Below are 21,998 nucleotides of genomic sequence, written 5' to 3'. Positions count from 1 at the left end.
TATTATATAAAAATATATATATGTGTAATATTACTTTTATAGAAAAGTTGTTAGTTAACTAGAATTTGTTTTAAAAGTGTTCTAATTCAATTTATTTAAGAGGAGTAGAGTTTGAGTTCAATTCGAGTTTTATCTCGAATCAAGTTTTAAGTTCGATTTGATACTAAAATGATGTCATTTTAATGTTTATTAATTAAAACAACATTATTTTAGTTAATTTTTATTGAATTTTTTAAGTTTACAAACTTTATAACTGAACATCCATAAAATCCGAATTTAAGTTTGAAAATATTAAATTCTTGAGTTCAAACTCAAACATAAACATATTTGTATTGAGTTTATTTTAGATTCATTCAAGTCAAATTTGTTTGAGGCTAAGTTTGAATTTGATCAAATTCGATTTGAGTCCAATGTTAAGTTCACAACCAAAAGAGAATAATAAAATTGTCTATATTAATACTTATTTTAATAATCATTTTAATTAAAATGAAAGAAGGTCAATATAGTAAATGCAAATAACCAGCCCCTTTAAGTGGAGCCCTAGAATGGCTGGCGCCTGGCGCCCATTGTCATATCCGGAATCCAAATTTTTATTAAATTTGTACAAATAAGTCGTCAAATTCACACATACAGTAAATAAACAGTATAACCGCGCTGAAAGCGCTTAAATACAGAAGCACTTTCGCTAGTGTTTGATCCCCTAAGTAAAGCCGGATATTAGGGTTTGGGTACTTTGAATTTGAAGTGAGCGCAGAAACGAAGAAATGAGAGAGATAATCAGTATACACATTGGACAAGCTGGAATTCAGGTGGGAAATTCATGTTGGGAGCTCTATTGCTTGGAACATGGCATTCAGCCTGATGGGATGATGCCCAGGTACCTCTTTTGTTTTTATGTTTAATTATCATTTTACGATTTAAACTCTGTGGATGGATTTTAGAGGTGAGATTCTGAAGTTGTGATTTTTTGGGGGTTTTTGGTTTTTTTTTTTTTAAATTTAAACTTTTAGGTTTTTTAGGGTAGAAATTGACTTTGCTTATGCCCTTTTTATTGTTTTGTTTGCGGAGCTTTCGAGATCGGAACTTTGTGGGTGAATTTGTGGGGGTGGGATTGTGAAATGATTTTTGGGGGGTTTACGTATATTTTTTTGTGGAAAGTTTTACGTTTGTTGAGTTTAGAAGTTTGATTTTGGTTATACCAATGCTTGTGGATGAAAATGTGTGGGTGAGATGGTGAAATTTTTGTTCTTTTAGAGAGTTTTTGTGTATCTGCTTTTCGTGGAATTTTTGAGTTTTTTCATTGTAGAAGTTGATTTTGGTTGTACTCTTTTTGTTTTTATGCTCGCAAATTTACTAAAGTTTGATGTTATTGACTAAAGAAGTTGATTTTGGTTAATCCCTATTTGTGTTAGTGTTTAATGAGCTTTTCAAATCAGAACTTTATATGTGAATTTGTGGGGATGAGATGGTTAAGATCATGGTTAATCTATTTATTTTATTGATTTTGTTGTCAAAAAGTTGGAGGTTTTGAGTTCAGAAATTGAGTTAGTTTTACCCTTTTAGTTTTTGTCCTTTCTGAGCATGGTAAGGTTAGTAACTTGTGGCTGAACTTGCAGGATGAGATGGTAAAATCATCATTTTGGCGATGTATGTTGTGAGAAGTTAAAAGTTTTTTTTTTTAACATGGGTGAGTATATGAGTCAAGATGAGTGTCAAAATTCTGATTGTTTATGCTCTTCAATAACTTTCAATTGAAGCACTAATTGAAAGAGACCACAATTGAGGGTTTTTTCTTTTTTTTTTGTTTTATACTTTGTGATGAATAGACTCAATGCCACTGATTTAAGAAATCTTGATTTTGATTTATACTTTGGTTGAATATTTTCACAATTTTATACTTGCTTATGTCATAGCATGTTATCAAATTAAGGGGAAATTGTGTTGACATTTGCACTACTTGATCTCTATGTAGTGATACTACTGTGGGCTCTTGCCATGATGCCTTCAACACATTCTTCAGTGAAACTGGTGCTGGCAAGCATGTGCCAAGAGCTGTGTTTGTTGATCTTGAACCAACAGTCATTGATGAAGTTAGAACTGGTACTTATCGCCAACTTTTTCACCCAGAGCAGCTTATTTCTGGGAAGGAAGATGCAGCTAACAACTTTGCGAGGGGACATTATACCGGTACTTGTGATTGTTTATATATGTTGTAAAATACTACTTGTGTTGGTTGTTTATCTAAGTTGATTGTGGTTTTATTGTGCAGTTGGGAAGGAAATTGTTGATCTTTGCCTTGATAGAGTGAGGAAGTTGGCTGATAATTGCACAGGGCTGCAAGGATTTTTGGTTTTTAGTGCTGTTGGTGGTGGCACTGGTTCTGGTCTGGGGTCTTTGCTGTTAGAACGCCTGTCAGTAGATTATGGGAAGAAGTCAAAGCTTGGCTTCACTATCTACCCTTCTCCTCAGGTGCTCAATTTTGGTTTTTACTTCCATATCTTGATCATGAAATTATAGTCTTTGAATGTGTTTGGATCTAGGTCTGTGGTTGTAATTGATCTGTGTTTAATTTCTAATTTACTTGCACTCAATATTTCAGGTGTCAACGGCTGTTGTCGAGCCTTATAACAGTGTTCTGTCTACTCATTCCCTTCTTGAGCACACGGATGTTTCTGTGCTGTTGGACAATGAAGCTATTTATGACATATGCCGCAGATCTCTAGATATTGAGAGGCCAACATACACTAATTTGAATCGATTGATTTCTCAAATCATATCATCTTTGACTACTTCATTGAGGTTTGATGGAGCAATCAATGTTGATGTTACAGAGTTCCAGACCAATCTTGTACCATATCCCCGTATCCATTTCATGCTCTCATCATATGCCCCTGTTATCTCAGCTGAAAAAGCATATCATGAACAGCTATCAGTTCCTGAGATCACAAATGCAGTGTTTGAGCCCTCAAGTATGATGGCCAAGTGTGATCCCAGGCATGGGAAGTACATGGCTTGCTGCTTGATGTACCGGGGAGATGTTGTTCCCAAGGATGTAAATGCTGCTGTAGCCACAATAAAAACCAAACGAACTGTACAGTTTGTTGACTGGTAAGTAAATTCGATATTACTATATAACATCTAAGGAATTGTCGTATTGGATGGATAAAAACTACTATCCTGGTAGTTTCACCTTTAAGGAAGCATGTTTTCAAGTCTTTCAAAAGTTACATTTTGTTGAAAGAGAAACCATCTTGGACATTTTCATGTTTCAGAAATGTTAGGATAGCTGATGTAAGGCTAATACAGACTATTTTGTTGAAGAATATGATTGGATGACGAGTGTTTTTTTTTCTTTTTTAAACTTAATTAAAAAGGTTTTAATGGTTTTCAAATAATTTCTTGAAACGAAGCCTGCATAGGGAGTCAGCAGAATATTAATACTTAAATACTTCCAAGAAAAAATATTAATGTGGCCTCATAAGCTTGTTTTGTTTTTTTGGTGCAACATTGTGTACCTTTTTAAGGCTGCTCCTGCATTACATTTTTTATTTTCATCTAAGATGCGGTCATGTTTGAACTCCGCAGGTGTCCAACTGGCTTCAAATGTGGTATCAACTATGAGCCTCCAACTGTTGTACCTGGGGGTGACCTGGCTAAGGTGCAGCGAGCTGTTTGCATGATCAGCAACAACACAGCCGTGGCTGAAGTGTTCTCCCGCATTGATCACAAATTTGATCTCATGTATGCCAAGAGGGCATTTGTGCACTGGTATGTTGGTGAAGGCATGGAAGAAGGGGAATTCTCAGAAGCACGTGAAGATTTGGCTGCACTTGAGAAAGATTATGAAGAAGTAGGTGCAGAAGGTGTTGATGAGGAAGAGGAAGGTGAAGACTATTGATGCACCTTCAACTAAAAAAAGTACTTTTGAAGGACATTTATATGGTGAAGTTTGTTTGTCGACAACCCATAGCCCTTTAGCTTTATATTGTTATGTTGTTTATCTTGTGTAGCACTATTGTTTTTTGTCATAAATGTCACAATTGTGTTTATGCTGTGATTCAATGTGGTTGTCATGGTATTGATGAAGTAATGTTTTAAATTTATTAGTATTGCATCATTTCTATTTTACTTGTGCCATGGTTCTGTGTCCCCCAGAAACAATTAGGGCATTGATGGATGTTGCAAGATTATTTATATGAGATTTCTAAGAAAGAAACTCTAGAATGAAGTGGTGTAGGAAAGAAACTAATTTGCTTGTTTTAGCAAACGATGATGTGACAGAAAGGGGTTTTTCACTTTATCTTCTGTTTAGGCTCTCAGAACCGAGGTTCATAAAAATACTGTGCAAAAAAGAGAGGGAACAGTAAAGTGTTAGATCTATGCTTAAAGAAATAGGCCTGGAGGTTGCTAATTCCAATAAACCTCAAAAGCTCTTGCAAACAAGGAAAACTCACGTGCAGATGCCTGCATTTCAATCGATCAGCTTAAGAAGCAGATTAGCGGCTTAAAAGGGATTTCTGATTGTATACATAGCTATCAAAGGGGCTCAAGAAGTACCAAGATGAAAAGGCTAATCTGAAGGTGCTTCATTGTAGGGTCCCCCCTTCTGCATTGTAGTGCTTCTACTTAGCAAAATTTCCTTTTGCATTACAATAAGGTAGGTGATTAGGAATATTCTATAATTGCCTGCGTACAATATGCAATTTTTTTTTCTTGTTTCATCAGGATTATTCCCAATCTTCTAGTCTGTTAAGAGAGGTTTATGCTTTATTATTTTAATTTTCTGTTGTTGATTATTTTAGTATAGCCATGTCCAAAAGCTCAAGACCTGAGAGTTTATCATAGCTATGGGTTTTTTTAAGGCATCACTAAAAGTATACAATCTCTCTATATCAACTATCTATTTTCTATTTTTATGCATTCAATCGTTTTCATTACCTCACTAAGAACATAGTACATTCTCAAGATGCTCATTCATTTCATTCATCATCATATAAATGCCTATAGATTCCTAATTCTGTGCATTCAAAACTCATGACATTGAGAAAAAAAGAGTGAGGTTTGTGCCACTGAGGGGAGATCCCATACAGCTTGACTTTGATAATCAAATGCATTTTCCAAGTAGTCGTTCACTCCATTCATTGCATATAGAGATGCTGAAATCTGTCTTTCTACCTTCATCCGTTCGAATTCTGATAACTCTATATCAGCTGGATATTCTGGAAACAAACCATTATGTTTAGGCAATTGGAACCCTCCTTGTGGAGCAAATGGAACCGGATCAAACCCAGTTGGGAATGGCCATGAATGATCAAAATGAGAAGTACTCGGTTCAAGTTCTGCGATACAGCTGCTCAAATCAGGCTTGTATGCATCTTCAAACACAAGGCCATCTTGCTTCATGCCATTATAAAGAAAACTGTCATTGTTTATACTATCACTCACAATACTACTATTAGTACTAACTATAGTACTTGGTTTAATGCTAGCTTTTGTGTTGGTAACCGTGGTGGATTGTGCGGGGGGGCTTTGTTTGAGGCTCTTTTTGTGATTAAGCAGGTTTCTGATCTTTAAAGAGAGGTTGGAATTGGTAAAAACAGGAGTGGCAAAGTTGGTTCTCGTATTGGATCCACGGAGAAGGCAGGCAGCTTCATCGTAAGCTCTTGCTGCTTCTTCAGCAGTCTCAAATGTACCGAGCCACATTCTAATCTTCTGGGTTGTGTCTTTAATCTCAGCCACCCATTTCCCAGAAGGCCTTTGCCTCACCCCAACAAACTTGCTTTTTTTGCAAGTCTTTGCTGTGGTGTTTGATGATGCTCTCTCTTTGAATTTCGTTTGTTTTTTGGCTGAAGATGAGACACCTTTGTGCTGACTTTGGAGATGGTGTCCCATTGAAAATGCTCACAGAAGAAGTTGAGAATTCACTGAGGAAAAGAGCTGAGAAAGGAGTTAATATATAGTTGAAGAGAATGAAGTTTGAAAGTCTAAAATGTTTGTTCTATTAGTGGGTTGCTCGTCTGTTTGTTATTTGGCATCATGTCATTGAGTTTTGTTCCATTTGAAGCTGACCGATTTCTCAAAGCTTTGAGATAAGACTCAATCATGCTTCCTTGAGTAATTATATCTCAAAAAAAAAAAAAAAATCTTAAAAATTTTATTTTTTCTCTCCTGTATCTAACCATGAATATGATTCATTATAATAAAATAAACATTTTCCACCTAAGAATTTTCAAAATTACGAAAGAGACCCCAATAAGAAAACATGCAAGCCATCTCCAAAATTGGGGGGCAGGCACGAGTCAACCCTTTGAGTTGTAAACATCAAAGGGGTATTGGATGGAGGGTGAGTTGCTGGCCTCTTCTTGATCACTTGGTCAAAGGAAACAAGAAGCAAAATTAATGGAGGGATGACACTTGGAGAAGTTAGGTTGAAGATGAAGTGGGTTAAGTTTTAAGGTTAAAACAAATGCTAGTCTAAAGGGAATCTCATGGAGGATGCTTTCTTGGGTGGAATCTCTATTCACACAACATTACAAATTCTCACTTTTTAGAGTGGTTGGAATTTTATTTTTTTTAAAGATAAATGTTGTTTTCATTTAATATTTTATTTATTTATGGAGAATCTCATGAGCTCATGGGTTTATCCTGTCCAAGCTCCATCAGAAATGGGCCTACTTGCCTCACTCATATGGGCCCTGTTTGTTCTATTTAATTAAAAATGAAGCTTCTAGTCAAACATTTGATATGGATTAGTGTTAATTAAACATTAATAAAACTGTAATTAAGTCTTATTTTAAAAAATTTAAGTATATATTTTAAACTGAAGTCACCATAAAAAGAGTAGTATTGTGTGTACAAAAATTGTGCGTAATTTTTTATATAAATAATAATATATCATAATATAATTAAATAATTTTAAATTAGAGAAAGATAATACTATATATAAAGTTATACATATAGTTTTATTACTATAAAAAATACTTAGAAAACTTCAAACTTATTTATAATCTTTAACTAACTATGAGGAATTAAAATTTTTCAAGGCCAAATTACTATTTCCCATCTAAACTTGGATGAAATAACAAATTTTCATATTTAAGTTTGAAAAATCTATTTGTTCACATGTGATCTACTTTTTTTAATAAAAATCGTTATATGGAAAGGTAAGACAGTTGTGTGAAAGGGTAAGACAATTATTTTATTCTCATGATTGAAATCTCACTTATTTGTTATTTAAGTTATCTTCCAAAAAAAATCCTTGATTATAACAAAAAGAATTGTTGAATGATATCGAATCGAGGAAGAGTTGTAATTTTGACGACAATAGTATTTTTATGATTTCAATAAAAATAAAAACATAATGGTATATGAAATTTGTATGAACTGGTGAGACCATTTTTGTTATTATGCTAACAAAGAACAAACCAATAATTTAAACTGAAAATATGGGAATTCATTAATGAAAGAGAACGTCAGAAAACTTGAACTTTTTAAACGTAAAGGATAGGGGATTGTTAGTTTATCATAATTTGGGCGGAACACATGACTTGACCCTTTCTTTCAACTCATAAATTTGTATGTATGGCAACTGTTGTTGTTGAAGAGTTCCTTGGAGAGATGTAATCATCTTGGTTTGAATTTTTTTTGTGGGAATTGAATGTTATAAATAAAACTTTATTTAATAGTGATATTTGAAAAATAATATTATGCGTGAGTATTTTGAATACATAAATAGATACACTTATAGATATTATCACGTGATTGAGTGTTATCTAATCTTTAATTTAAAATAATTCAATTATATGATAATACATATCAAATACTACTAATTTATGTATTCAAAATAAATACAAATAGCTGTATTTATATATTGTCTTGTACAAAATTAAAATTACTTAATCATCTTTAAACAAATTTAATTTGCTTTAAGAAACTAAATATGGTTTTTCTCTCATTCTCAAAATTAATGCTTTTCCAAACCAATTTTCACATTAGGCACCATAAAATCCAAGGATGGTGAAGTTTAATATTTTAGTGAATACAGGAAAACTCCCCTGTCGGCATCTTTCTTGCAGTCAGTCTCATATAGCTAATGGTTAATTTGGATTTAGTAAAGTATTACAATTTTGTCACTGCTCTGGCCTGCCTTTGGGATAGTAACGCATTAGTATTCAAACATTAAAACGGTCTTCATGTTGACACAAATAATGGCTAAAAACAAAATATCACCGTCTTCGCAATTCATACAAGTAGTTTCAATACATCTCAAATTTTGTACTAAGAAAATGGGACAACAGATTCAAAATAATACTTCCAATGTGGAACATTACTCTCTATCTCAAGTCAATAAATAATACACCATAACATATCACACTTCTAAACTAGTGATAAAACAAAAGTGAGAGATGCAATTTGCAAAGGAAATCAAAGAATCACCACCCAAAATTTCAGTTTAAATATAATCACAATCACAAATTGGTATGTATGTCTAGAATTTTTCAGAGAACAATCACAATAGGATCAAAACTGCTATAGGAATTGCCTTACCCACAAGACAACCCTCTCCACAAAACCCTTAACAAAGCCATAAATACATCCTTTTTCTTCCAAACTCGATCTCCGATCATAGATTTAACACTTGTAATTTACACATTCTACAACCAGACTAAAAATTCAATTCATTCAATTGTCGACTTGACTTTCTAGCTCAACCTGTTGCTGTGTTGCTGCCAAACATCATGCAAACACAACTGTTGAGGATAACCACCTTATGGAAAAAGAATGGGTAATAAATATACTTTCAACAAACACATGCCAGGCAAGGCGATGCTGGATTTTGAGTTTTTTTTTTTTCTGAAACCAGCTACATGCTAAATGCTTCCAAAGGTTCTGTTATGAGAGGATTGATTGCAAAGCAAGCTGTTGTTGGGGCTGCAAGGATGACCATGTTGAGGCCAAGGTAGCTGGTGGCAAAGTCTGCTGAAGCTGTCTCAGCAGATTCACCATTCGGCTTGCGGTTTGTTCAGTTGCTAGATCTTTACCACATAGAACCTGAATAAAAAGTGAGGCAGTTACTGACTTTAATATTTCTTTGAGAATATAACCTTAGGATAGTGTTTATTCGTTGGTGCAAGCCACAAAAAGTAGTACCCACAACAATGCAACAAAAATCTCATATGGAGTACAACAAAGATTCATGCCAGTCATTTGTCCAAACAGCAGGTTATAAATCAATACTATATGACATCAATCTATAAGGGGTAGATTTAGAAAATATTCACCTCAAATATTTAAATCTAAATAGGTGTATTCGGATCTCATAAGATGTGCATTATCATCAAAACCAAACAATTTAAAATATGACAGGGCCTAGAATTAAAAAAAAAAATTTCACTCTTACACAGCATTCATTGTAATATAATAATATATTCAAATCCAATTGAACAATTTGAAGTGCCAAGTCATAAAGCAAAAACTAACCTCAGCAAATACCGCAACTATTTTAGGAAGATACTGATGATTGGGGCCCAGAAGATCCCCATCTGACCTGTATAGATTAAAAAAGACAATACACAATGAATGATGCATGACAAAAGTGTTGATAAAAAAAAAAAAACGTGGGCAAAAAATAAGAGCAAAAGGTGCAAAACAAGCATAAATGCAGTCCTTACCTCTCTACCATTGAACAAAGTTGGTCATGAACAACTTTGGCCTCAATCAAGTCACCTTTTATTGGCAAACAGTTTAACCATGCAGGAATAACCTATCACCCATGAAAATTGTTAATTTCTGGCCATAAAAAAAACTAGCAAAAAGTTACTAAAGGTTGCTATTGGAAGTACAATTACTGATAGTCGGAACTTCTTACACAATCATGCCATCAACTAACTAATGAATCATAAAAGGAAATAGATATCAAGTACCTGAGCTGCATCAATACTGTCACGATGAAACTGGCATATTTTTCCCAATGCAGAAACAGCATTATCATATGCCATCACATTCTCAGATAGCAAAGCATTAGGATGCCTTATAACAACATTTAGCCTTGATAAAGCCTCTGGAACAAAAGTCACTTATTAATGTCAATATGGCATACATGTGAACAGATCAACTTGTTTGTAAGTTATGCAAGCGGTATACCTCCAACAAGAGGTTTAAATGCAGATGCACCAAACTCCGCACAGACACCAAGACCATACACAGCTGCCTAAGAAACAGAAGAAACAGGGATAAGGAAAACAACAAACCTAAACCATATCAATTACAGAATTGTTTATGCATGCATACCTGTCTAACATCTGGGTTCTCATCATTGCATGCCTCCAACAAGAAAGGAAGAAATGTATCATAATATCTGTCCCACCACATTCGCATAATCATATTCAATCAGTGATCTTAAAGATTGTAATTACAAAAAAGTAAAAGATGGTAAAGAGAATTACTTGAGAGCGGCCTCACGACACTGCTCAGCAACATCATCAAAGATGCAAATTGCAATTCTTCTTTCTTCAGGTGTCTTGTCTTTACCCTGTTTTAAGTATCATACGAGCAATAGAATATATTCACTAAATCAAAAAACCTCAAGCAATTCAATAGAAACACATTAAAACAATTCCATATTCCGTCCTAAAGCAATTCTTAAATGATATCTGACTTCAAAAAGTGTGAATTAATAGAACCAAACAAAATGTGAATTAATCGAGACAAACATAACTACGCACAGAAATTATTTGATAAGATGTCCTCTGGAACCAGTGCCTCATTTCCCGTCCTTTTACCACTTTTGATCAACCAAATGCAATTTGAGAGTTGTTTTAATGGAATCAAATTATTGGAGAGTCAGTTCATAGATAAAAAGGCACTAATATGAATTCTTCGAAGAGTGAGCAATTTCAATTGGATTTATTTTGTTGAAGAGAGTAGCTCTCATTTTACAGGTTTTCCTCCCTTCCTGAACCTAGTCTTTCTTCTCATTTATCTTTTCCCACTCTCTGTGCCTTTTCCCTTTGATACACTCTCCTAACATCTCCAATGAATTTCTCAATTTCATAGACCCAAATTTCAGAATAGAGACACTGTAAACATTCTAGCTACAGTCAGCTGTTCAAACAAGGTTCAGAAAACATAATATAAGCACTTTGGTTGTACCTCAACAGATAAGTACGAAGAAGAGAAGCAAGTGAAGAAAAAATTCAGATAAAAGAAACCAAATACAAAATAAAGCTATGCTATTATGGCATAACTTACCCACATAGGTGTCAAATACGTAGATATCTCATCGAAGAAAGGCAAGAAATTGGCTTTAAATGTTTTGATCAAAGTTCCTAAAATTTCACCGACCTGGCAAAAAATAATCATTTAGACAGAAGACATTAGATTTTATGGATCAACAGATAAATATAATGAAAATAAAAAGAGAAAAATAACAGCCAGATAGCCAAACATTAGCTCTATTGTCAATGTGCTTTTATGCCTATTTATAGATGGTACTTGTTGATGGTACTAACTTGGTCAAAAACTTCTTCCTCTTGTTCATTTTCCTCTTTAATCAACTCTGACTCCTCAGCATCAAAGTCTTCAGCTTTGGCCCTCTCTGCTCTCTCTCTTTTTCTACTTGAGCTGGCTGTAATAACCTGCTTTATCTCATCCACAATGGATCTGACCTGGCCTTCATCCAGAAGTGGTCCAGAGATCTAAAAGAAATATGATATTAGCAAAATCAATGAGAAATTTTATATGAAATATAGCATGAGGCAATTAGAACATCCGCTTGGTAATTATTTTACACTGTTACAAATATGACAAACCTGTATGCATTCATTCAATGAGTCTAACATGCTTGCAACAATCTCTGTATCTGGTTCCTGCACAAAATTGTAATTCAAGCACTTTTCACACCCTAAATAAACAGTATATAGATGATTGAAACCATATTTAAGGTATGAAAAGTAAGTTCAAACAAAAATGAACATGAAAGACCTTATGTAATGCTTCCACAAGTGCTGGAATGATATAGTCTGACAATTGCTTAACATAGGACTCATTACGTCCTTGTGCTAGGCCTTTCTCCACAGCTAATTTTGCAGAGCGTAGCAACTCCGGCATTGCTTGAAAAAAAAAATTCAGAAGTTCTCAGTCAGGACAATAGCAAATATCCCATAACATGTAGAAGAAAAACATGAAAGAATATGCACCTAATGCATCAATATTTATAGCCAATCAGTACCTGATACAGCTGCTTTTCTAACTTCTTCGTGGAAATAAAATTTAAGAAGAGGGACTAAAGTTGGAGCAACCTGACCACATTTGCATCCTTATGTTAAAAGAAAATTATTGAAAAGTTAAAAAAGAAACAAACATAGCAATGCACCTGGACAGACCTGATCAATCCATGGAAAAAATCCTTCCTTCAACTCATCAGCATAGCAACATAGCATGTTACAAGCTGTGGCTTTTTCCTCCAAAACACTTGTTTTAATACCTATTCTTTTGTCCCCGAGAGTGATGGTCTCCATACTGTAATAGATAAAGAAATATTAGCAAGGTGTCATAAAACAGCATGCAAAACAACCATGCTACCACTATATGTCACCATGTGGTTCCAGACAAGCAACAAAAGAACTTAGAAACTCTTGCACTCATTTACATTTGTCCAGGCGTATGCAAGAGGGGAAGAGATACAATGAAGAGAATACATAAGGGGGGACAAAATGTCAAAATAATTAATGCAAAAAATAGAAAAATAAAAATGGCAAACATTTAAATATTTAAGTTCAGGTAAAATAAAGTTATTTTGTAAAAGCACATGTACATCATATGCAAAAGTGTCCTAGCACTGACAGAAAATACTGGATGAACTTCTGGAAGGAAATACCTTTCATCATCAGAGTCCTCAATTTCATTGTCAGAATCTGCAGATGTAATGGTTACATCTGGCTTAAGCTGAGCCGACTGAAGCAAAGGTGGCATAACAACGCTCATATAAGGAAGGAAGTCTTGTCCTAAACATTTGCAGAGTCTGGCCCATGCCTACAACATATATAAACTAGTTATCATATGAGAAAATGACTAGATATTATGATACTTTCTGCACATTTTCGGTGGTAAAACATACTTGTAGCATGTAACTTGTTGTTGGATCATCTGCCTCCATTTGAGATCCTTGCAATGACATAAGCACTTCCATAACCTAGCACAAATCAGGCATAGATGTAGGTCAAATCTACTATCAGGAAATGTTGATATGAAACAAAGAATCCAAGCAAAAAGAAACTCATGATAAGGTCATTTTAAATTTCACCAAACCACCATCGGAAAAGTGTGACACATAACAGAGATCTAGCTCTTACACATTACAGAGATCTAGCTCTTTTAATGGATGGATATAGGTTCAAGTATCAAATTATTTGGAATATCCTTAAAAATCTTTCAAGTCATCAATGATCCATTGTGATGGAACAAAAGGGCTTAATGATTCATAATCTCCACATGAGAATAGGGCTTCAGAGGCAAAAATTGATCTGGAAGGACTTTAAGCACAATGCTATATGTACCTGCTTAGCATCATCCCTAAACTTCTCCTTTCCAACAGCCATTCCCACTAAACTAATGCACTCCATGGATTTGGCACGGAGCATACGATTAGACTTGTCAGTTGCATTGATCAAAATAGCTTTCAGGTAAGGCATAACAGCATCATAGTACTTTTGGAAGTGCTCCTACAAAAACACATTTTGTCAGAGAGGGGCATCCATAATAACTAACCACTAACCAGATCAGAATTATAGAATACCTGAGACGAGTCTGCAACAGATGCTAAAGCAGTTAAGGCTCCCTCTTGCACCATTTGTTTTCCATTCTGCCATATTACAAATGAGATATTTAGCAATTTCCAGAAAAATGTCACCTCATTCAAATTTCTAATGATAACCTTTGCATAGTAAATTTCTGTTAATTGAATTATCAGTATACCTGCAGAAGAACAAGCAATTTGCTCACGATGCCATCCAAGTAGGGTGTTAAGATTTCCGGAGTGCAGTTCTCACTGAAGTTGAGCACTGCTGAAGCAGCATGTGCCTGTTGATGCACAAATTATACTAGAAGTTAAACATTTATGCAATCATCTAAAATCATTTCGATACTTTGTTGAAACAGAACTGTATGTTTCACCAGACGAAGAAACAATAAAGTATATAGTAAATGCATCAGAGGTTCTCTTGAGTCCGAAAGCAGAACAATACACAGCAACAGAAAGCCAGATAAGGATATACAACACAAGCTATAATTCAGTGAGTTTTCATTGCAAGAACTAAATCTAGCAGAATTTTGGTTTCCTATAATTGAAGGCTTTTGACTAAATTGCTTACAAACTCAATACAAATTCCAAACCAGTTTTCATGCTTTATGAGTACAAAAGGTCTTTTTCCAATACGTTAAGAATGAAAAATTCTGTATCATAAGCACCTGCAAGGGCATTATATACCAATCCACTGACCTGAAATATATTTGATCAACTCAGCTTCAATAGAGAGTTCTATATAACCATATCTTGAAATATTTTTCATAAGGTATTAAACACTAGATTTACTCTTTTCCTAATATGACACAATTTGTTATCTACTGTAGGAGTTCTGAGTTATCATATTAGATTTTTCATAGATAATATTTATTATCTATTTAAAATCAATCTTATTAGATAGAATTCATCTTATCTTTTGATATATAAATATATATATATATATAGAGAGAGAGAGAGAGAGACTTATCCTAGATGGTAATTATTTATCTAGAAGAGCTCTATAATTAGCTAGCAGTGTAGCAATGAAAATACTAAATAAAGGGAATAAAAATCAGTAAGTTTTCACAGCTTTTATGGTATCAGTGTCAGGTTTCCTAATTGGTCTCGAATAAAAAGATGGTATAAACAGCCACGATAACTGGTCCTAGGGATCCCACTACTGATCCTGCTACTGGTGAAGTACCTTCACCGTCTAAGGCTTTCTCTGAACAAAATGAGGTTCAGTAACCTTAGGCTATGGTTCAAGGTTGAAAATTGATCAAAATGCAATTCAGATAACAGTCCATAAACTGAATCATAAGAACTATCATGGTCTCAATCAATGAAGTTGATTGCTCGTGGGCGAGGAAAGATGGGTGTTTTAACTGGTGTAACAAAGGCACTGAATGAGGATGATCCAACCTATCCAAAACAAGAGGCATAAAACAGTACAGTCATGTCTTGGCTGACCAATTCAATGGAGGCAAATATCAGTCAATTGTACCCCATCTTTCCGACAACAAAGGATATATGGGATGTTGCCAGGGATACCTACTCTGATCTAGGTAAAATTGCTCAAGTTTTTGAGTTGAAATAAAAATATCAACAAACAAGACAAGGTGTTGTGTCAGCCACTTAGTATTATGGTATTTTGACTAAGTTATGATAGGAGCTAGACTTGTTTTGTGATGCAGAATGGAACTGTCCATAGGATAGTGTGAAGTTTGTCAAGATGGTTGAGAAAGAAAGAGTAATTGAATTCCTTGACAAGTTAGACAAGGAACTAAGAATGTTAGCTGAGAAGACTTTACTGTCCATTAGAGAAGTTTTTGTTGAGGTAAGGAGAGAGGAAAGCAAACAAAGGGTGATGATGGCAAGGCAGAGAGAACTCAGTGGTTCAAATACCCTTCCAGAATCAGAATCCTCTGCCTTGGTGTCTAAAGGGTTAGAGACCTATACTACTAATGATCAAAGAAGTATGAGGAGAGAGTAAGGCCTGCTATAATCATTGTAGTTGTCCAAACCACACCAGAGCAACCTGTTGGAAGCTGCGTGGGACCGCAAAACCAAAAGACAGGCAAAGAGATTTCACACTGGTGTTGAAGCAAGTATACTTTCATGCTAGTGTTGAAGAGTGTATACCATTGCCATACCTAATTAACTCAAAACCAGTACCATTTTCTAAAGAACAACTAGACCATTTATATGAACTGATCAACCAAGCCAATCATAATGTCACTGGTTCCTGTTCTATTGCAAAAACTGATAATGCCCATACAACCCTACATGTTAATTCTAGATCAACAACATCTTGGGTAATAGATTCAGGAGACTCTGACCATGTGTCAGGTAACTTGGGGGTGTTTATTTCTTACAGTGCATTTTATGAAAACCTTAAAGTTAAGATTGCCAATGGAGAGTGTTGTTGCCCCTAGCTGCAAACCTGGACTGAACTTTGCAACAACCAAATGTTAAGAATACTTTTTAATTGGTGACTTAGCAGAGGAGGTGTACATGAGCTTACCCACAGGATTTGAGGGAAATAACCTTGGTAGTCAAACATGTAAATTGAAGAAATCTTTATATGACTTAAAGTAATCACCTAGAGAATGGTTTGAGAAGTTCACCAAAGTAGTTAGAAGCTATGGCTTTACTCAAGGGCTGGCTAATCATATTCTCTTTTTTAAGCATATGAATGGTAAAACCACTATTTTAATAGTATTTGTGGATGCTATAATTCTAATAGGAGATAATCTAGAGGAAATGAAGTAGGTGAAGAAGGCGATTGCCATGGATTTTGAGATAAAGGACCTTGAGCATCTAAAACATTTCTTGGGATGGAAGTTGCTAAATGTAAAAGAGGCATTGCAGTTTGACAAAGGGAATATATCCTAGATTTGCTACATGAGACTCGGACGTTGAGCTATAAACCTAGTGAAACTTCTATGAATTCTAACTTACTAATTGACCTGGACAGTGGAGATACACCCGTGGACAAGATAGGATACTAGAGATTGGTTGGTAGACTAATTTATTTATCTCACACAAGGCTAGATATTGGCTTTGTTGTGAGTGTTGTAAGCCAACACATGCATAATCCACATGAGAAGCATTTGAAGTTTGTGAATCGAATTTTGCAATACCCAAAAATGACTCTAGGTAAGGACTCTTTTCGGGGAAAACACCAACCGACAGATTGAAGCATTCACAGATTTTGACTAAGCAAGATCAATAAAAGATAGAAGGTCAACCTCTGGCTATTGCACCTTTGTTTGGGGGAATCTGGTAGACTGGAGGAGGAAGAAACATATTGTGGCAACTAGGAGCAACAAAGAGACTGAATTTCAGGCAACGACACAGGGTATATGTGAGTAAATGTGGCTGAAAAGGCGTATGGTAGAACTTGACATGAAAGGAGAGGAACCTATGAAGCTCTACTGTGACAACCACATAACCTAGTGCATCATGCCAAAACCAACCATGTGGAAATCGATCACATTCCATCAAAGAGAAGATAGAAGAGAAACTTTTGTGTGTTGTTTACTTGCCTACTATTCAACAGACAATTAATATTCTGACCAAAGGGCTACATAGACAAAGTTTTGATAATTTAATGTCTAAGCTGGGAATGGTGGATATTTTGCACCAGTTTTGGGGGAAGTATAGGAGTTCCAAGTTATTAAATTAGATTTTTCATAGATAATATCAATTATCTATTTAAGATCTATCTTATTAGCTAGAATTTTTCTTATCCTTCGTTTAGTTTTTGATATAGACTTATCCTAGTTGGTAATTATCTATCTAGGAGAACATTATATATTAGCTAGCATTGTAGCAATAAAAATATGAAATAAATGGAAAAAACCAAAAACCGTTCATTGCTTCTCAACAATATGAATTGCCAAAATATATGAGAGATTGCCATTAATATGAGAAGTATATGCATTGTACTATCAATGGTTATAAGCAAATGCATGACAAAAAAGTAGTAGCAAAAGAAGTTACCCAACATTTTTTTAATTTCAAATAGAGAGAGATAGGCTTATGAAAAAAAGGCTAACTCAAGTATCAAATTAGAGAGTAGCTACACCAATTTCAGACAACTATAAATTCTGGATCTGTAAAGCAAAAACTGAACATTCATAATCAAGTATATAAGGCCAAAAATAAAAATCTCCAAACCCCTGTCCAACTCATTTGAGTTCAATATCTACTACATCCTTACCCCCTCACTAAAGGTTCTGAGGATAATGAACAACAAATAGAAAAATCCAGTATACCATTTACTTATTGACAAAATCTATAAACAGTATGGATTTTTTTTCAAGTTAACATAAAACAAAAAGAAAAGAACAAATAATTTACTATCATCTTACTCTAATTTAATTTTTAACTTATCACCCATTATTCTCACCTAATTTATCCAAAACTTAAGTGATACAAATGCATCCCAAGAAACATTGAAGTCCTGAGAGATTTATTAATAGATTCAGGAACTTCCACAGCAACAACCTTATTTCACAATCCAGGATAAAAGAATTCTTATGAAAGACACTTCACAAGAGTAGAAAATACAATTTTAATAAACTAAAACAATGTACTCATTAAATATCCCATGTACCAATTTCTATTAATGACTTCAGTTAAGCATACCCAAAAACTTCCATGGCCATCCTTTAAGTCCAAAATTTATCAAAAATTATTTCTGACGACCAGATGTTTGTAGTAACCTATTGTAGTAGTTTCCATATTTCATTTAAAACTACAGGGAGCACTGTCCAGTAATGAAGATATAGGAGGTCTGGCCAAAAATAAGAAAAGAAAAAAGAGAACGACATTATTGAGTACACTAAAACAGTAAAAGAAAAGACAATCCACGTATTTGTAAGTAGATGCAACCTTGAAACAAATGCATCATTTACATTTTTCAATATAGATTGTACTAAGAACACAAGGATATCTTTACCATTCAGGCAATATCAGTTTCAGTGAATGAGAGTTTCCAATTGTTTTGCTTCAAGGAACTCACTCATACATTCGCCTAACTTACACAATGTGACTGAGAATAATGGTTCATATTGCAAGATCACCACCAAAGTTGTGGTGAACAGAACTGCCAAATCAATGTGATGCACCCGAGAAGACATTTCCAGTTCAATAAAAAAAAATCAATTATGCACAAAAGCACATAAAGCCTGTAGCTCTAACTAACCTGTACTCTGGGATTCTGGAAATCATCCATAGAGCCACCTAGAGCAGGGATAACCCTTTGATGGAATTGGTTTTGCAAATCTGGACCCAAATCCGTTGACAATTGCCCAATTGCATTAATAGCTGCCCATCTCACACGGGGATGGGGATCATGAAATGAGTTCAAAACCATTGACAATACTTGCTCTAAGTTTTTCACCATGATCTGCAAAAATAAAATAAAATTACAAATCACCAATAGCATTATAAAAAATGTAATTTTTCCCATCCATCAATAAGAAACTATCAATCCGAACTTGGAATAGTAAACCCCAAGAAGTAAACGGACATAACAATGGCACACTTAGAAATAATTTTGTGAACAAATGATTCATAAAGGCCAAGACAAATATACCGTCATTGAATCAGTATATCCTGACTCTCATAAAAACAGGAATCAAGCAAATAACCCAAACACCTGATCATTTCTACTAAACACTCCATTTGCCATAATTCAACTTCAGACAAAAAGACATTTAAATATAAGAAGACTAACACTGAATACAACTACCACCAAAGACAGCTCAAATTATTCCACAAATTGCATAACATCTCTAAAAAGCAACATTATTGTCACTACAAGTATACATTACTTATGCTTAACAAAATTTCTATCAAATTAACACAATTAAATCACAAACCCCCTCAAATACTTTATCACCACAGTATCTCATGTTAAAGTCAAAAAGATTTGTTAAAATTTACAAAATGAGATGAAAGCATACTTTCACAAAATTAAATTACAGTAATATCATTACAACATGTAACAACACACCAGTAAACATTACTTCAAGTTACCTTACTTTCTATCACATTATCACAATTAAATTCAGGACCTTAATAAACAAATAACTTTCCAAAACAAAAATCATTATACCTTTGCACAACCCTCGGCAATCTGTGCAAGTGCAATCAATGCAGCATGGTGCTTCTGCCACTCTGGGGCAGCTAAATAAGCAGGTAACTGCTCAGAGGCTACCGGAACTATAGTGTTCCCTCCCAAAGCAATCGCCAACCTATCCAAACACTCCTGTCCCACACAGTAGTTACTCGTCTCACCAGCATCCTCGTCCTCTGTCTCTGCTGTGTGCCACGCTGGATCATCCTCAATATCCAACAACATCCTCATCAAAATCGCGAACAACCTACTAATAAACTGCGGTAACTTCCTCATCATCCCTGGGGCGCGCTCACGCGCCTCTGCAAGCGTAATCACGAACTCAATCGCCAGATGACGTGTTCCTTCCTCTAAACTCTCCGCCTCCGCTATTTGCAACATGGACCCGACCACATCCACTAACTGTCTCCGCAAAAATCGGGGCTCGGTCCCCGCTAATTCAATCAACAACTCCAAAGCCTCCTGCGCTGTAGCTTCATTTCCGTTGTTCAAAGCCTCCGTCAACGTCCTCATCATAGATGGTAACAGGTCCTGGAACCGGTCCCGATCAGAGGAGCTCGTCAAGCACTGTATGAAATTGATAACAGCGTTCAACGCGGCGATCTTGACATCAAAGTTAACGGAGTTCATTAAACAGTTTAAAAACACGGCGTGGAGATGTTTAATATGAGGAATCAACGTGTCACCGATGTATTGACTCAACTGAGCTAAGATCAAAAACGCCGATTCTTGCAACTTAAAATTGTCACTCGACACACACGTGAACATAAACGGCAACAGTTCGGGCCATCCGTTATCGGGGAGAATATTAGAGGCGAGCTCCGAAACTGTATCGCATAGCTTCTTAGATATGGATTTAGCATTCTCCGATTGGACAGAAGCTAACAGAATCGATTTAAGAGATGACTGAGTAGAGAGAGAGAGGCGAGGCCAGAGAAACGCGTCATCGCGGGTGAGCAGCTTACGGAGGAGGACGGCGGCCATGGCACGGGCCTCGGGGTGTGGGGAGAGTTGGAGGAGTTGGGCGAGCTTGAGGGTGAGGGCATCGGGATCGTGTTGTTTACAAAGGTTGAATATAAGTTCAGCCTGGGATCGTTGTTCGTTGGAGGCGGACATGAGATGAGAGATAAGGGTTTCGAAGGGGGCGGAGTCAGGGCCGAGAATGACGGCGAGCTGTTGCTGCTGATGGCGGTTAAGGTGAGATGATTCGGAGGCCATGGCGGCGAGAGTTAGGGTTTTGAGTGAGGATTGGGGTGCAGTGAAGTCGGGCAAGTCGTCTCCCTGGAAGGTGTTGGAGGAAGCGCGTAAGAGATTGGACTGGGGGAATTTTAAGAGTGAAAATGTATTGTTGTTTGGGAGTGGAAGTGGGGTTCAATAGGGGGGTAAAAGCGTGATTAGTTGTAATGTTAAATAATTTAATGATTAAGGTTGGGTTTCTTTTTGGGTTTTTGGAGGGAAATGTAAAAAATAAAATTTCTAGGGATGGTCCGGCCTCATTTAAATATAAATAAATCATAGCTTTTGTGTTATTTTATTTTAAAAAATATATATATTAATTAATTAGTATTATCTTAAATAATAAATACGAAAACAGTCAGAAAAAAAAAAAGATATGCGAATTATATAAATATAATATATCAAATAATAAAAGATATGTTTATAAAAAATGTTCTTAAAATTCACATATAAAAAAGTATAAAACATATATATATAAATTTAATACGATACATCGTCAATAATATATTTATAAAAATATAGTAAGGCCGATGGACTATTTCACCCCCAAGTTTTAGTGTATTTTTAAAGTCACATCCACAGGATTTGAAAAACTCGAAATCTCACTCATGGACTAACTTTTGTTTAAAAAAATAAAAGTAAAATCGTAATTTTATTAATTATATTAAAATAATATAAAATTCATTATGTTTTCTCTCCACAAATTTAAAACTTACAAATTTACTCATGTTTAAAGTTTTCTAACTTTTAAAAATAACATTCTCTTCCCTCCAAAACCTAGGGTTTATTTTCTAGAGGCTCTCCGACCACCATCTCCACTCATCGGAGAAAAAG

General features: G+C 35.1%; 3 protein-coding genes across 3 annotated transcripts; 1 reads left to right on the top strand and 2 right to left on the bottom strand.

Annotated features, from left to right (window-relative positions):
• Positions 1 to 608: 608 nt before the first annotated feature.
• On the top strand, positions 609 to 4,123 carry LOC123208949 (tubulin alpha-5 chain). The gene is made up of 5 exons (XM_044626616.1): positions 609 to 877; positions 1,973 to 2,187; positions 2,270 to 2,469; positions 2,600 to 3,108; positions 3,586 to 4,123. Exons 1-5 carry the CDS (start codon positions 765 to 767, stop codon positions 3,896 to 3,898), a joined length of 1,350 nt encoding a protein of 449 aa, XP_044482551.1. The 5' UTR covers positions 609 to 764; the 3' UTR covers positions 3,899 to 4,123.
• Positions 4,124 to 5,016: 893 nt separating this feature from the next.
• Positions 5,017 to 5,963, bottom strand: LOC123208950 (ethylene-responsive transcription factor ERN1). The gene has a single exon (XM_044626617.1). It carries the CDS (start codon positions 5,890 to 5,892, stop codon positions 5,026 to 5,028), a length of 867 nt encoding a protein of 288 aa, XP_044482552.1. The 5' UTR covers positions 5,893 to 5,963; the 3' UTR covers positions 5,017 to 5,025.
• A 2,461-nt stretch (positions 5,964 to 8,424) lies between these two features.
• Positions 8,425 to 21,291, bottom strand: LOC123208327 (importin-5). The gene is made up of 20 exons (XM_044625768.1): positions 19,908 to 21,291; positions 18,993 to 19,196; positions 13,975 to 14,079; positions 13,796 to 13,861; positions 13,557 to 13,721; positions 13,118 to 13,192; positions 12,878 to 13,032; positions 12,384 to 12,519; positions 12,230 to 12,299; positions 11,983 to 12,110; positions 11,811 to 11,867; positions 11,511 to 11,696; positions 11,251 to 11,343; positions 10,446 to 10,531; positions 10,291 to 10,357; positions 10,144 to 10,210; positions 9,924 to 10,060; positions 9,672 to 9,763; positions 9,481 to 9,547; positions 8,425 to 9,051 (listed from the first exon to the last, which is right to left on the bottom strand). The coding sequence occupies exons 1-20, from the start codon at positions 21,144 to 21,146 to the stop codon at positions 8,893 to 8,895; spliced, it is 3,354 nt and encodes a 1,117-aa protein (XP_044481703.1). The 5' UTR covers positions 21,147 to 21,291; the 3' UTR covers positions 8,425 to 8,892.
• Positions 21,292 to 21,998: the final 707 nt, after the last annotated feature.

Source organism: Mangifera indica, chromosome 2 (assembly GCF_011075055.1).
Source record: "Mangifera indica cultivar Alphonso chromosome 2, CATAS_Mindica_2.1, whole genome shotgun sequence".
In the NCBI taxonomy this organism is placed as follows: Eukaryota; Viridiplantae; Streptophyta; class Magnoliopsida; order Sapindales; family Anacardiaceae; genus Mangifera; species Mangifera indica.
Note: the sequence above shows the minus strand (reverse complement) of the source record. Positions and strands in the feature narration are given on the sequence as shown.